General features: G+C 37.3%; 2 protein-coding genes across 2 annotated transcripts; one reads left to right on the top strand and one right to left on the bottom strand.

Annotated features, from left to right (window-relative positions):
* Positions 1–320: 320 nt before the first annotated feature.
* zdhhc7 (zinc finger DHHC-type palmitoyltransferase 7) lies at positions 321–12,350 on the top strand. Its single transcript, XM_036584550.1, has 8 exons — positions 321–938; positions 1,609–1,692; positions 3,433–3,730; positions 4,383–4,507; positions 4,750–4,846; positions 5,224–5,305; positions 5,975–6,105; positions 8,667–12,350. Exons 3-8 carry the CDS (start codon positions 3,443–3,445, stop codon positions 8,844–8,846), a joined length of 903 nt encoding a protein of 300 aa, XP_036440443.1. The 5' UTR covers positions 321–938; positions 1,609–1,692; positions 3,433–3,442; the 3' UTR covers positions 8,847–12,350.
* A 1,990-nt stretch (positions 12,351–14,340) lies between these two features.
* Positions 14,341–16,974, bottom strand: nip7 (NIP7 nucleolar pre-rRNA processing protein). Its single transcript, XM_036584546.1, has 5 exons — positions 16,812–16,974; positions 15,614–15,700; positions 15,387–15,525; positions 15,098–15,238; positions 14,341–14,974 (listed from the first exon to the last, which is right to left on the bottom strand). Exons 1-5 carry the CDS (start codon positions 16,865–16,867, stop codon positions 14,855–14,857), a joined length of 543 nt encoding a protein of 180 aa, XP_036440439.1. The 5' UTR covers positions 16,868–16,974; the 3' UTR covers positions 14,341–14,854.
* Between the last annotated feature and the right edge of the window lie 29 nt (positions 16,975–17,003).

Raw genomic sequence — 17,003 nt, 5'->3', positions numbered from 1 at the left:
AACCTTCATATGCTGTTTATGTTTTACTGTTTTTTTTTATTTTTTTAATATTAGTACACATTTTAATGTTTTGACATTTTGAAATGTAGCTGTGCTTATGTGTTTTCCTTTTTTGTGATTTCTTTGCACAGTGTCCTTGGGTACCTTGAAAGGGGCTTGTAAATAAATTATTCTTCTTATTATTATTTACCTGTCCAGGGTGTATCCTGCCTTCCGCCCAGTGACTGCTGGGTGCCAGCACCACCCTGCAACCCAAAAGGATAAGAGGTTTAGAAATGTGTATGTGTGTATTATTATTATTATTATTATTATTATTATTATCATTACATTTTTTTCAATTGCTGAATAGGCGTATGGTTTTAGTCTAAGCAGATCTCTCAAGAGAACCACAAGTCCTGATTTAATTTGCAAAACTAAACATTTGCCTTGAAAATGCTCAAACACACCTCACGTTTGGTTCAAAAGCAACATGAGGACTGCTGCAAAACTCCCATGTTGATCTAAAGAGTGTTTAATTGGGGTTTCCGACACAATATTCAGGTATTCATGAAAAGCAGTGCTGTAAGTTTAGAAAACATTTCATCTAAAAAACAATGAATGAGGGTAGTGTGGAAATTGAGAAATAGTTGTTACTGTGGACAAACAGCTCGAAAGGCCTGAAAAGACTGGGTTTTAAAAACCTCCCACATTAAGAAGCGGCTCTGTAAAAGGCCAGTGGAGGGCAGAAACACGCTGTTCATCCTTCATCCAGCTGTAGAAAGAAGAAGACGGAGCGGGAAGCGGAGTCCGGAAGCCTGTGTGACCTGATCTACACTGCTCGGTTTAAAATATCTGCTGAAGTTGGGACTTTTCGGGCTGGTTGTAATGAACTCAGACGCCCATATTTTACTGCCACTGACCTAAAACTTGGGAAACAACCGGGCGACAAATTAATTTCGGTAAGAAGAAGCCTTTATTAAGAGCGAGCATCATATGTCCTGTCAACAGAGCTGTCACTTAGCTCGAACTGAGCTGTTAGCCAGAAAACAGTTCAGTATAGCTAACCGCTAACTGGCTTTCTAGGCAACATTTCTAAAATGTGTTATATGGCAGACTTCTAAAGGATCACCAAGACTGCACAGTTGATTATATGATTAGATAGCTAGGTTAACTGTGAAGCTTCTGTGAACTGTCACTGGTAACGTTAGCATGTACCGTGATTCCTTCTTAATTAGCTGGGTTAGCGAGCTTAGCTGCAGCTCGCTTGGTTTCATTGTTACAGTAGCGGCTAAGCTAGCTTTAGCGCTCAGAGCTGCGGCAGACTAACTGGGTTAAGTTGGAAGTTAACTTGCAGGCAAATTGACTTTTATTTATCGTTAGTTAATAATGTTCTGCTGTAAGCTTTAAAAATTTGGCTGCGGTTGACTGTTTTTATTTTTTCGACACCACCAGCTAACAAACAAGCTAATACGAACGTCTGTTTCACTGGGTTCTTTAGATAGCTAGGTTAGCTATCTAGCCTGGCTGCTATAAGACCCAGTTAGGTCACTATCATATTTCATATGTACTTGACAGGTAAGCATGCGTCAGCTGTTTCTCTAGCCGTCGTCTTCTTTGTGTCCTCCGCAGGTTTAACGCTGTGGATGTTGCCGAGGCAGTGCTGCCCAGGTCAGCGGGGTGGACGGCATGTCAGCGTGAGGGACAGTCAGTGAGGCGAGTACAGATGACAGCGGTAGCTCTGGCTGTTGTGTTTTGAAATTTGGTTCAACTGCCATTGTAAAAATAGACCATTCTGAATGAGAAGGTTACTGCAAAGCATTGCCCATGCTTTAATATAGAGCTGGGCGATATAGCAAAAAAACATAATTTTACGATATTTCATGTAATTTTCACAATACACGATATGACACGATAATTATTTTTGATATCTAAAGTGTTGGAATGGGCAAAAAAGCCAGTGGTTCCACATTAAAAAATACTAACAAAACTAAGTATTTTAATTGAATGTTGTACATTATATGTTTTACACTAAATCCAGTTTAATAGACCTAATTATGCTCTCTTTTGTAATGAAACATGCAGTTTGTCAGTGTTCCTTAAGTGCCAATGATATCCATGATATACCTAGAAAAGCGTATTGTGACATATTATCACACTTGAATATGTGATCATTGCCTTATATACATGCTCAGAAATAAAAGTGCCAGCTAAGGGATTTCAGTGGTTCTCAAACCATTCCTCAGGGTCTCCCAGATGGGGCATACTTTTATTTCAACCTAAATCGCCATGCACAGGGATGGAGAAAAAATGTGTCCCTGAGGACTGGTTTGACAACCATAGGACAGTGATGCCAATTTTGGATCCCTAAAGAACCTTTCAGTGGATGGCTCTTGTGAGTGTGAAGAATCTTTGCACAATGTAAAGGTTCCACACCAATTAAACATTTTTCCTAAAACTGTATATACAGGCCAAGGGCCATTTAAGAGCATTTTTTATCCATACAGATGCATTTTTATTTGCTGCATATTAGCTATGTATGTCTTCTGATGAAGTTTCTGCTGAACTGAAAATCAATGTGCAGCATAAATTGATAAGACAGTTTGTTTGCCCTCCTCTTAGCCTCTGAGCTGTAATAAAAAAAATATTTTCAGGAATTTATGCAAGGAAATTCATTAATGTAGTAAAAATGAATTTAGAGCATAAAAATTTGTTCTAAGAAAACATTTGGAATCTTTTAGCATTTGAGAATGAGCTATGATTTTAGATTCTGAAGTGCAGTGTCTCAAGAGCCCAGCAAGGTAAGAAGAAAAAAAAGCAAGTGAACTGCTACTTTGCATGTTTTAGGCATTTGATTGGCAGCATAGTTGCAGTAATACCAAGTTAGTTAATGGAATTGTCCCTCAACCTGCAGGTATAAGTGCTGATGAAGTGGAACCTTTTTGCACTTTTAGATGTGAAGGACTAGAAAGATGATGTTTAATGGGTCATAGTGCATCATCTCACTCAGCTTTTTCTCCTACCAAATAAGCAGTTCAGTCGCTAGCTGTTGATTCATTTGCTTTTTTTAGAGCAGGTGTATGTGACATCTACCTGTATGCTTTTATATTTAATTATGGGGCTTATGCAAACGACTACCTTACTGGTAATTTGGTAGCTAGTCATCTGTTGACTTCATTAGTATTGAGGTTATAACACTATAGAATTGTGCCTAACAGCTCAAATAACTGCATGAATATTCTTATATATTTGGTAGCATTATGTTTTTCTGTACTGGATAATTTGTGAGTGGTTCTTAGTAATCACTGCATCACATATGTACTGGCTGTGTTTATGCATGGTAGATCAAACATGATTAAAAAAATGAATCATATTATTAGTTTTGAAGGTTAATTTTACTAATGGAAAACATATGAATTGGCATTTAATTGTATTTATTTTACTTCTCTTTTGCAGTTAGACAAGAATGCAGTCTTCTGGGCACCGGCTACGGGATGTGGAGCAGCATCATCCCTTGCTGGGCAGCGGGGAGGAGGAGGTGGCAGTGGGCCGTATCTGGTTCATTCAGGATGGCTGTGGCATGGTGTGCGCCTTCATGACCTGGTTTCTGGTGTTGTACGCAGAATTTGTGGTGAATTTTGTCATGCTTCTTCCCTCTAAAAGCTTCTGGTACTCTCTAATCAACGGGGTGGCGTTTAACTTTCTGGCTGTGCTGGCACTGGCATCGCACCTACGCACCATGCTGACAGATCCGGTAAGACTTTAGGGGCAAGATTTAACAAGATTCCCGAGGGGGTTATTTTAATGTGACCATTGGAAGGGTCATCTGTTGAGAAATGTGCTGAGTGAGAGGCAGTGTTGAGCCAAGACTGCTTGGCCACATTTGCAATTCTAAACTGTTGATGCAGAATAATCCTCTACTTGGTTTCACCCTCTGTGGTTCTCTCTAATCCGTTTTTATCAGGCTCTTTACACAATGAAATGTTATGTGTTATGAGAGTGTTTCATAGACATTGAAGGACAATATGGATTAAATTGTGAAGCAGCCACCATGTACTGACTACACAATTCAACAAATGTCGTTAAAAATAGCTCTTTTTGTATTTAAGAAAGCATCCATAAACATCTTTTGGAGGCAGATACTTGGGCACATGCACTGTGATTGTTATTTCATCACACCCAGCAACTGTGTGTAACCCTGTGGTTTTTAATATCCTTGCTAGAGTGTGGAGCCAAGAATTGTAGAATATCTTCTGTAGTTTCTTCACTGTTTTATGAAGTCACAATTCAAGCCATTATATGCTATAAGCAATGTTTCTGTCACATGTAGTCAGAGCAACTTTAATGTCCATTCTGTATAACTGTACTAGCCATTAGACTGACTAATGGAAGGTCATGTTTTTCAGGGTGCTGTTCCTAAGGGTAATGCCACTAAGGAGTACATGGACAGCTTACAGCTGAAACCTGGGGAAGTCATCTACAAGTGCCCCAAATGCTGCAGCATCAAGCCAGAGAGAGCCCATCACTGCAGGTAAATAAATAATTTGTTTTTCTTTTTAATAGTTAGCTGTAGAAGTAGGTTAAACAATGTTTTATTCCTTCTAAGTTAAGCTCATACTCATCTTAACAGTAGTCTCTTAGTAGTCACTCACAAAGTATTAAGTGGGTGACTACTACTAAGAAATCACTGCCCACAGAAAACATTATTATTTACATTTTTATTGACATTGTCAGGAAAATAAATTAGTTTATTGTCCGTTTTTATTGTTCTAGTATCTGCAAGAGATGTATCAGGAAAATGGATCATCACTGTCCCTGGGTGAACAACTGTGTGGGAGAAAACAATCAGCGATTCTTTGTCCTTTTCACTGTAAGAAGGGTGTGGGAGGTGCTATACTCTTTTGTTTAGGAAAGGTTCTACCTTGCGATCACTTGGTACAATGCAAACTATGGTAGTCAAATCTAGGTTAAACATTAGCTGACATTTGAATTTTTGTTATGGCTCAGGGAATTTGGTTTGCTGGGTCTTGTTATTTAATTTTTTTAAAAGGTCACATACAGACAGTAATAATTAAATAACAATGAAACAGACATTTGCTTTCAGCCAAGAGTTTATGTGATAGTGGATTATCTCAACTGTCCTTTTTTGTTTTGTAAAGTATTAGTAAACATTTAATACGTTGTTTTGTGTCTTCTGTTTGAGTATATTGCTGCTGCTGTTGATTTGTCTTTCCCTTTTCTGTGCAGATGTACATAGCCTCAATTTCCTTGCATGCCCTCTGCCTCAGTGGTTTCCATTTCTTCACCTGTGTCAAAGTACAGTGGAGCGGTGAGTCATAGTGATACAGCTTATAAATCTTGGCCAAACAAAAGGTTTTTACTCAAAGGTAACCAGGTGAAAAAAGAGAAAATTTCATGATGGAAACACAGAAAAAAGTATGTGCCGTGTATTCTGAGGTGTTAACTTGTGTGAGTGTGACAGCTCATTTACTGATAAACCGTTATTGCTTCAAGGCTTTAATACCTCAGATGTGCTCTAGAAATGCATGTATAGTCATATGTTTACATACACTTCTAAAATTCATATTACTCTTGAGAAAGCACTGTCTTTTTTTTCTTCTACTTTAGAGATTTTGTAGAAGGAAGGTACCAAATCATATTGGTTTTCCCTAAACTGAAGTTGTAGCAGAATCATCATGTCAGTCAATCACTTAATCATAATTACAATTGATCTGAAGCAAGAAACATTAATACCTGATTGTTTACACATATAAACAAGTAAATCCTGGTAAGAATGTGAGATATGTAATGTGTTATACTGTGGTTTATCAAAAGGCTGTATTTTTTTTATCATTTGCTAAAGTATTGTAATTGCCCATCATCTGACTTGGTTCAGAGATTTGGGTTCAGTCTTGCATTGTCCAGGTCAGACAATGCAGGATGGAAGGAAAGATGTCATGGACATGACCTTACTTTTGCTAAATTCTTTGTTTTACAGAGTGCAGTGATTTCTCCCCTCCTGTGGCTGTCATGCTTCTTATTTTCCTTTGCCTGGAGGCTCTCCTTTTCCTTACGTTCACTGCTGTCATGTTCGGCACGCAAATTCACTCCATCTGTAATGATGAAACGGTGAGTCAAGCAGAACAAGCATAGAAATTAGGGCCAATTTTGTTGCTAATGACTGATTGAGATTAATTAGATATTAGATATATTACATAAAATGGGCTAATTATAGGGGTGCAGGAAAAACTTGATTCTTAGATGCATCGCGATGCAGACGTGGACGATTCTGAATCGATTCACAAATGTCAAAAATCGATTTTCTAAATATGTAGTTTATAACGTAATGTTGGCGGAACGCAAAAGGCGGAGCTTGGAAGTGCGGAAGTGCAGCGCCCAGGCAGTCTGTGACGGTACATAACAAAAACACAACTGGATGAGCGAGAAATCCGACCGGCTCCCTCTGCATTAAAAGCCAGGTTAGATCAGGAGTCACAACACAAATGATAAGAAGAGACATTTTGCCTTTCAACAAAGTCAAACCACCTTGGGAGCCACAACATTTAATGTCCAGTACGTGTTAATGTCGTAGTATGGGCTAAAAATATAAACGAGAGCGCAGATTTACTTCGTTCTGCTTTAAGCTTTAGCTATAGCCGCTTTCCTCCCATCTCCGCCAGAAAACTTTTCTTCAAAACTAGAAGAGTTTCTTGTAAAATGTCTCAGCATCCGGCTGTTTTACGAGGCTGAAGTCGCTTCTCATTCGCCAGCTTCTTGTTCTAATTTTCACCTTAAATTCTGCCTTACGCGCCGAATGTAACTGCTGCACCATTTAAGGTGGAACAGGAAAATTCGAAAGAGAAGCGAGTTCATTTTCGCAACTTTTTTTTAACTCTCGTTGCAGATTTAACCAACTGCGCTGCTTATAAATGCGAATAAGTCCTCCAAATGTTTGTCTTAATCTCTGTTTTTTCGTTCGCTACTGGCGAGGCCAGACCTCGGTGCTGTGTGACCTGCTGTCTGCTGTCTGTTCTCGGTCGTTGAGAACCAGGGCTTTCGCGCTATGCTGCACACTTTGGAGCCGAGATTCAGCGTCCAGTCTCGAAAATACCAAAGTTGTAAGATCACTAAAGAAAACGGGAAGGATGGCTGTAACGTGCTGCGTGGACACCCATCACCACTGAATCTTATTTCAGAGTAACAGTGCATTTTATCGCAGATGAGTGGCAGCAGTGTCTCTGAATGAGAGCCTTCTAGTTCACTTGCCACATCACTTCCATTTGATTTATTAATAAAAGATATTTTAGATATTTAAAGCAAAGTATTTGTAATGATCCATAATGCATTTAGATTATGGATCATTACAAATACTTTGCTTTAAAACTACCAAGTCCTCAGACAGTAGGAAGATAGAAATCCTGCATAAAGAAAAAAGATGCATCGAGATGCGTCGATAATCGTTTTATAATCGCATCGCAGCCCTCTGAATCGTAATCGAATCGAATCGTGAGGTGCCTAAAGATTCCCACCCCTAGCTGATTAGATACTGTTAATTATCCACTGTTAATTATCCACAGCTGTCAGACAATGGACGTTAAGAATAATGGTTTTCACAAGTTTTAAGCCATCAGTAACAGTGTGAATGCTGTAGAACTCAGTGTATTTAAAAATGTTAGTTTCAGTGATGCAATCTGATTGATTGAGAAGCGTTCTTTGTGATAACAGCCAGACAGCACAGACTGACGGACAGTTTTCACAATTGTATCATTCTGCTGAACACCAGTTGTTAAGTAATGACTGCTTTGCGGCTAATCGTTTATGTTTCTACTTCATCACATACAAAAAAAAGACATTTGTTGGATATTTGACTTTCTCTTCTCGATTTCTCATCCAATAAACATCCAGAAATTATCTGTCCTACGTTTTCCCAGTCCAGAGAAAACACAAAATACAAACAGTAACCAAATGTGTTTAAAGAATATCTGTCGTTAAATTTTGCTGAAGTTTCAGAAACGCAGCTTATTGACGCTTTAGTTATTAAGGCACTGTTTAAAAAGTGCACAATGTGGACATTTTATTTCCCATGTATTTGTCTTGACTGCAAATGATTTGATGTGATTTTTGCCTTATTTAAGCTAAATACATGGGGAAATGCACTGTTTAGATGGTTACGTAATTACTAAAGCATTGGTGATACGTGTTTCCAAAACATTGTGTTCAACAAAATAAGACTGACGTTTTTGAAATATATTTGGTTGTAGTTATGTGTCTTTTAGGAGTGAGAAAATGTAAGTTTGATTATTATTATTGAATATTTATTTCATAAGAAATCGATACGAGAACATTGAATATCCATTGAATGTGCAATATAAAGCCTTTCACTTTACCATGCTACGTGTAAGGAGTTGCCAGTATTAAAGCGTATTTGATGTAATATTTGGGGCTTGATATAATATTTGCGTTCTTTTTTTATTCATTTTATTTTTGTGACTGAATCACAACCGTGATGTTATTCGTGATACACAGCCGTTAAGCCTTCTTTTGCTTAAATGATGTTCAGTGATGTAATAACTTAGACCAGATTTCAGTTGACAACCTCTGTGATTTGGGATTTTACATGAGCATGAGAGTGTTTTGATATATTTGTTTCATTGCCTGTCTGTGGCATTCCGCATGTTTTTTGCTTATAGGAAATCGAGAGATTGAAGAATGAGAAGCCAACATGGGAGCGGCGAGTACGCTGGGAGGGAATGAAGGTAGTATTTGGAGGTCCTCCCTCTCTTCTGTGGTTCAACCCGTTTGCTGGACTGCGCCTCCGGCGCCTGCTGATGGTCCACACTCGTAAGGGTGGCTCTGAGTTCTCCGTCTGAAAAGGAAATCTTCTTTTTCCCAGCATGTCAGTGTGCCATCATGCCTGTAACCCCACGCACTGAGGACAAGGCACATCTCTCCTAATGGCAATGCAGGTAGGGGAACACAATGAAGAGAATGTGCAATAGACTTAGAGTGGCCCCAGTGAAGGTGAGGGGCCAGGACAGTAAAGACTCCCTAATAGACCACTGGACCTCAACAGAAGGATCATTTTTACCTTTGCTTATGTTGGCTGTGCCTGACCTGTCTCCATGAACATTCGAACAGATTTTTTGTTTGTTTTTAAGGGACTGTTTTCCTGTGTATTATTGTGAAGAAACTGACTCAATGCTTTAAAAAGTTACAGAAAACATCAAGAAGTATAAGGGTATTTGTGTCAAAGTAGTCATGTCCTTTCCAATGAATGAATCTTAGTCAGTCAAAGAAAAATATCATGGACCAAATTGGAATTTGAACATAATGTCTTATTCGCCAAGAAAGTTTTCAAACATCCTTATGCATTAAGTGCTTGTTATTAGACTGCAATAAAATGCTAGTTATCCTGTCTTAGGTTTAGAATAATCAAAACTTAAATCAGGTACAAATGACATTATTTTAGCTCCTTACATTGTAGAGACAATACTACATTATTAGCGTTGTTTACACAATCTTTAAATCGTGTAACTGGCACTGAATTCTTAGACTGAGTATTTAGACTGCTGAACTATCTCCAGGATCACAAATCATTTTTAGGGTATATAAAATTTAAGCATGACTTACTCCGTTTTGCACACTTGAATTCAGCCATCATAGCAGTGCGCTCAGTCAGTCCCAGCTGTTGCTTCATCTAACTGCACTCATCCAGGCATTTCTGTTTAACATGTAAGGTTGAAACTTGCTAAGCCTCATAATAACTTACATGGTCTTCTTCATTGCTCCTTGTGTCATTTTCAGCAGCACACAGACGGTACGAGTCCTTGATTAAGGAATGACCTGCTGTTATCAGTTCTGTGGCTGCTCCTCACTCTGTGTTTTTCACTGTATTTTTCACTTCTCTGTAAGATGAGAGCTTTTACCTCAACAGTTGATAGATTTTTTTTTAATGACTATTCTTCAAAAATAATTATTGCAAATGAACCGTGTTTTATGAACTAAATGGTTTTATGCAGTAGGTCTAGAGCAATTTTGATTAGTATTGAATTTGGCATAGATCTTGGACTGACTGGGCTAACTTCATATCAGTAACAAAAAACTTTTAGTATATTAGAAATGAAACTTAAGGGCATGGGTTCATACTGTCACAGTCCTAAGTAAACCTACACAAGGTGTAGGTTTAAAGGTGAATTTCTGCACAATTCAATCAGAGATGTAAACAAACTCATTCAGAGTGTTTTGAATGTGAAATGGTGAAGACACCTGTAGGGAGACTTAACGACTGAACAAGAGAAATTCAACGACTTGTGTTTGCAGTGGTGGTGATAGGAACCAGTAGTTGTAATGTATGGTGCCATTTTTTTGCTATTCCAAAAGACCCTAGATGTGTCTTCTGAGTGTTTTGCCTTACAAGTCTCTGTCTGTACCTCTTTGCCACAAATGGATTAAAAATGTTTTAGGCTAAAACCTCTAAAAACTAATGCAAAACTGTCTCAGGAAACATTTACAACCATTTAATAATGTAAATAATAACATGTAGTAAAATAATATTAATTAAATGGACACATGGAATGCACTAGCACATTTTCAGTACTTTCTGTTAGCAAAAATTGCAATATAAATGACATTGTTCTTCAGTGGGATTTTAAATGTGTAATAAAAAAAAGTTGACTAATAAAATGCTACACCAAAAGTAAAAGGCAACTGGCTGTGTAGCACAATGAGTCATGCTTTATGTTTTGACATTGTGGTATAAGTGTAACGGCAGCGTGACTGCACTTACCCAACTCACGTTATTTATGTCATTTAATTCTAACAAATTGCCAAAATAAAAATAATGAATTCAGATTGTGCATCCCAATGTCAGATGTTTAGTTCCTATCACCATTTTGAACAATTGTGACTTGGCAAGTTTCAAGAACAGCACATTTCACATCAAAGGACTTTGTTTACTTTGTTTACATCTTAACGATTTAAGCGTACAGAAATGTAGAAAATCGATGGAATTGCCGTTATTACATTTTCATTATACAAAATACAGAATATGAAACAGATCCAAGGATCACCAGTTGCCCTATTTGCACCAACACAGCTGAATCTTTCCAGGATTTTGCCCTCTTTAGTGTCATGACAGTTGACAGTATTGGTTCTTATGGGTTCTATACGTGCCATTTGACGTTTTCAGCAACTTGCTAGTCCTGTTGTGATGGTTTCTTAACAGTTTATTTCCAATCCCAGTTCTAGAGAAACTCTTCCCTGCTCTAACACACATGATTCTGCCCGCTGGCTATTTCATGAGCTGTGAGATGAGATGTGTTGAGCATTGAAATAAGAAACTGGAAATACTCCCTGAGTGGAATTGAGAAGTAATGCTCTCTAGGCGATGATTGTTGGCTTTTCTTATTGATCACCCATTTTAAGCCCTTAACCCATTCTATCTGACATCTCTGTTTTGGACGGTTTGTATATCTTTTGTGGAAAGAGAAAAAGTGGACAAATCCAGTCAACCAGAATGTAGTCTACCCTAATTTAAAATAGAATTTGTGGAATATGACTTGGCAGTTCATATTTTTTTATTGTTTACCTGACACAATGTTTTTAAGTAAAACCTGATGATTAATCTAATTCTGTAATGCAGGATGTACACCATGCTGTTGGGGGGAGGGAACAGAGCTCACTACACATCTGCAATCCTTGATTGGGTTATACTGGTTGAAATTCTTTGGGGGAATCTTGCCTTTTTATTAGCATGTATGTCACTAAGAATGTATATTGTGCTTTTTATATCTTACTTTAAGTATTTAGGAAGAAGAGGGAACATTTTATTGACACTAAATATATGTGCTACAATGCTTTCCTCACTACAAAAAGAGTACTGCCTAATATAACTGCATTGATTCCTTGAACATATGGCTTGGCCATCATTGCCCAGCATTGCTGTGTGAACTCTCTGTGTGAGAGTCAGGTTCCTGTGCTGCAGAAGTGTGTATTAAGTGTATTAATCTTCAGTATACAAGAGAAAAGCAAGGGAAATGCTTTTTGCACATGAACTTCCTGCATAAAAGGGTTGATTGTAGAAGCAAAGAGTAGAATATCAAAGCTTTATAAACTTGTAGGTCAGATGATCAAGTTTAAAAAAACCCCATGCCAAGTGTGATAACTGTGGTCAGGATTATGTCTAGAAGTATAATACAATCACAGAGAAGGTTGATAGCATTATTCTTTACAACTGGAAAGCAAACACAGATTACATTATATACAGTGTGAATGATTACAGATTTATCAAGAACTTTTCAAATGTGTCATAAAATAATTGTTCTTTCATATGTAAAGCTCTTTTGCATAATAAAGTTGTTAGGTTCAGAACTGTTGAAAGCTTTACAATTAATTTCATTCACAAACCGAAAGCAATCAGTGGGAAACACTGATGTCATCACAGTACACTAAACTTTATCACGCTGGTTTTAAGATGGACAGTGGTTTTGTGATGGAAACTGTAACTTTCCTAAGCAAAGTTAATTAGTATAACAAACTCTATTTTGATATTTTGTTTTGTGGTTTGTGCACATTTTCATGTTTTGGCTTAAATGGCTGTGACCAAATGGCACAGTGGGAAAACTAGTGAGCCAGTTGCTTCTGACAATGGGGCCTTTTGCTAGTTAATTTATTAAGACAACATTTTCGTATTATATATTTTGTTACTATATTCAAGACTTTCCACTGAAATAGTTACTATATAATAGTCAGCTATCAAGTTTACATTAACTTTATTATACAGAACCCTGAACTATCCAATACACCTTCTAATGGAGATGATGCCTACTTTCCCTTTTACTCAGGCAGATTACCTTGATGGAACCACCAAATTCTGGTGGAAGTCATCTCTGAGGACTCACAAGAGGAGCAATTCTTAGTCTAATTCATTAAAGTATTAAGGTAGTGATTTAACATTCAACAGGAAGAGTAGAGAACTGAGCCAAATGCATGCACCTGCACTAACCATCCATTCACCACCACTGTATAGACCCTTTAAAGTACAGGCAAAACATAATGGACATTTCCACTAAATCAGCAGGAAAAAAAAGGACCACAACCTTGAGACTTTGACAACCAGTGGGGGCCCACAATAAGAGCAGAAAGTCCAAGATCTACGGCAACAGTGGGTTCCAAATGAGACCACTAATGAAAATGCTTATATTTTGCACTGCTTTTCAGTTTCATACACTTTGTATTACAAATGATATCATTATCCTAACAAGTTCACAAACAAGTAGAATATTTTAGATTATTATTAGTGTTCCTCTTTTACTTTAATGACTGCATGCACTTGAGCACTCAAGTTTGTGCAAAGGCCCTTGAGTAAATCAAATCCATCTGGGCATGAGCTTCAATCGAAGAGATAAGACTAAAGAAATCTGACCCTTTTGTGCATTACTTAACATGATGAGTGTCACAAATTTGCTTAAATAATATTAATGTAATACTATCATAATAACATTTCTTCTTAAATTTACTCATCATAGCTTCTCTTTAAAAAAATTCCGAATTCTAAAAGCTTCTGTTGTTTATTTTCAGGTTTAAATGGGAAAAAAAAATCCCAGATTTCCCCCCAGTTCACAAGAAGCACCTCTGTCAGAGCTTGGAGCGCACGCCCCGAGTTAAATTAAAATGAATTTTCTCCATAGTAAAAAAAAGTAATGACGGATGTGTAATGGTATGAACAATTACATTGAAATGGAAATTTTTAGAACTGGTGATTGTTCTGCAACGTTGTAGAATGGCCAAGGAATATGAAGTCCAGATATGCCCCATGACAATCTCATTATAAATCTGCCATATTTATCATTAAATCTTCAAGATGTTTTGTCATTCATCTATGAGATTATGAAGCCTCATAGATGATGCCAAAAAGTCTAAAGGAGCCTACCGCAAGTTCATCTGGCTTGACTTAGTATTACTACTACTCCACCCTGGGTGACCAAAACCCACACACTCCAATCTTCGCATTCCTACCTTTTAATTCTTTAAAGAACTAGAAACTTTTCTGCTCAAATGTGAACGCTAGGATCCTGTACTAAGTACACAATGCAAAGTCTTGTGAGCCGATGCAAAATGGCATTACGGTGCAAACACTATTTGTCATTAAACCCTTTTAAAATTAAAACTTAATACATACTAAAGAGAAAAGAGACACTACATACCTGATCTAACCCCTTCAAGTAGATGTTTGTATGCATTGTAATGCTGTATTTTTAAAGTGTATATATAATATATATATATATATATATAATATATATAATATAATATATATATATGAAAGGGTTGAATGATAAGTACAAATAAACAAGTCAAAACTAAAAATGTTAAATTATCATATTTAATTCACCTGCAAAGTGGAACCACAGCAATTAAATCAATTGTTTATAAGCAAATTTGACCAAATTCTAAATAAACATGTATTTGTCATCCACATAGATCTTCTCATTTTAAACACATGCAACCAATTACAGGAAGGCGATTCCAAATTCAGCAATATTTGAATATTATTTCAGAAAAAAAGTCAATGTCACAGCACAAGTTAACAGACGTGAGCCATCTTCTCGGCTAGTCTGGTGTCTGAATGTGCCACCAAGCTTTGTAATGATGTTACTCTTCTCCGGTAGTGCACCAGTAGAGAGTTATTACAATCTCAAGTGATTCAATGACTGAATGAGGAAAAAGACTGGTCCAAAAATAATTAACATGGTCAGTTCTGAACTTGTAAAAATGCCTGTGGTAAAATAGCACATTTTGGTCTCTTGCTCATCTGACAGATATTGTTCATAGTCCAGCTGCTAACAAACAGTAAAAGTCCATTTTGAGATCCATAATGCTTTTAGGTCAGTGTATCCTCACTCCTAATGTACTCGCCAATGTCGGCTTGGTGGAACACTACGATAGACATAGGGTCAGCTTTCCGGCATTCCTGTGTGGTTTTTGCTGCCGCTCCAAAGCCCTGCAAGGTGAAACATATCAGACATAGTATTAAATGTGTGCAAAAAAAAAACAAAAACAATTTGTTCTTGTACTACTGAAACATTTGACATGCATTATATTGAAGATAACTGAGTGTTCTCACCAGAGGTACATCTGCCATTGAGTATACCACCACTCCTTGGTACTGTGGTGTATTTTCTGTAATCCTACCAAGGCCTGACTTCATGATGTGGTTGCCATACAGGAATGACTGCTCTGCCCCAGGTTTCACCCACACTTTATACTGACAAAGGACAAAAACATTACTCCTGGTATAATTTTACCACAGCCAGTATTCATATTTAAATCAGTTAGCAAAATAAGGGATATACGACCTCTGTAACAATACCTATTTTAGTTCCACTGTATAACAAAATGGAGATGTTTAATACCTTTGCATATGGAGCGAGAAAATCAAGAGCTGTGATATGGAGACGAAACTTCTGAGTTTTCGTGAACTTCCCAAAACATGTGCCAACAGATACCAACTTGTCTCGAGAGATGTTGGTGGCCAGCCTCAGTATCTTTTCACTGGTTTGACAAATAGAAGAGAATAATGTTGGTCAGCACTCAATTACTGAAAATTAATGAGGTATAGGAGTTGTGGTTACATTCCCACCTGATATAGTACACACGATCATGATGAAGTCTGAAGCAATACGTTCCATCAGGTCTGTCAACAAGAAGTTTGATGTTCTCACCAATGCTAAAATCAAAAAAGGGAGACAGATATCCATGTATTCAAGAGCAACAGCAATCACATAACAGACTGCTAGGTGTCTGTGTCTTTAGCTGCTGCGATCAGCTCACTTGCCAACTAAAATACACTCACAGCAACAAGGGTTCTATATTGTAAATATTACCAAAAATGTTCTATGATGTGTAACAGTAGAACTCTTTTTTTGTTGCTATATAGAATCATTTTTTAAAGATTAATTAATGAACCATATTCACCAGGTTTTCCATTGTAGAGAAGAACATATTTACCATCCAAACACCACTCATGCGCCCAAATGGTTCTATACATGACTACTATCTTTAATAAAGAACCTTTTAACGAGCATTTTTTATTAAGGGTAACGTTATACAGTAGAGCTGGGCAATATGGCAAAATGTAATATCACTATACTTCAGGAAATTTTATGATACACAATGTGTCACAATATTTTTTCTGACGTCTGTTAGGTTAGAACAGACAAAGTGGTATCACATTTTAAAAATACTATCAAAACTACGAATCCAATTTATTGTATTCATCATTTCACACACTGTGCTGCACTAAATCCACTTAATAACACTAATAATGCTCTATTTTTAATTAAACATGCAGTTGGGCGGTGATATTTATCTACTAACGATATCCACGATATGCTCAGAAGAAAACAGTAACATATTGTCATGTAATTTATCACGATAACGGTAAATATTGTCATACTGCCCAGCTCTAGTGCACAGGTTGTGCTACACTCTTTAAAAAGACGGTTCTTCATCATATATAGAACCATGAACAAGCAAAGAACCATTTGCATGCTTAAATGTTTTTTTTGCATCGTGAAATGGTTCTTCAGATTGATAGTGTTGTAAATGGTTCTACATAGCACAAAAAAGGGGTCTGCTGTTATAAGCTTGACATTTTAACAATAGCAAAATCAGTTTTTTGAGTGTCCATGGTTCCATATAGAACCACTGTCTTTACTAAAGAGCCCTCTACTAAAGAACCATCTTTTTTAAGAGTGTACTAACTTAGCAGCAAGCTCTAAACCCTCAGCTTCCAGCTAGTGTTATAATGTACTATAAGATACTATAAAAGTACTTACTACTTGGAGAGCTTTTCAAACATCGTCTTCGTCTCTTCCTCCGTTAACGGGCGCATTATAAAGTATAAAATAAACCTTTCACTGCAGAAAAGAAAAGAAAACACGTTACAGATACAACGTGGGAGAAGAGTCGCAGAGCTATGACGCAGAAAGAGCTGTCGCTGAGCTGTGTCGTGTCGACCTTTCCCCTTC

Source organism: Colossoma macropomum, unplaced genomic scaffold (genome assembly GCF_904425465.1).
Source record: "Colossoma macropomum unplaced genomic scaffold, Colossoma_macropomum, whole genome shotgun sequence".
Classification (NCBI taxonomy): domain Eukaryota; kingdom Metazoa; phylum Chordata; class Actinopteri; order Characiformes; family Serrasalmidae; genus Colossoma; species Colossoma macropomum.
This window is presented reverse-complemented; position numbering and strand designations above follow the sequence as displayed.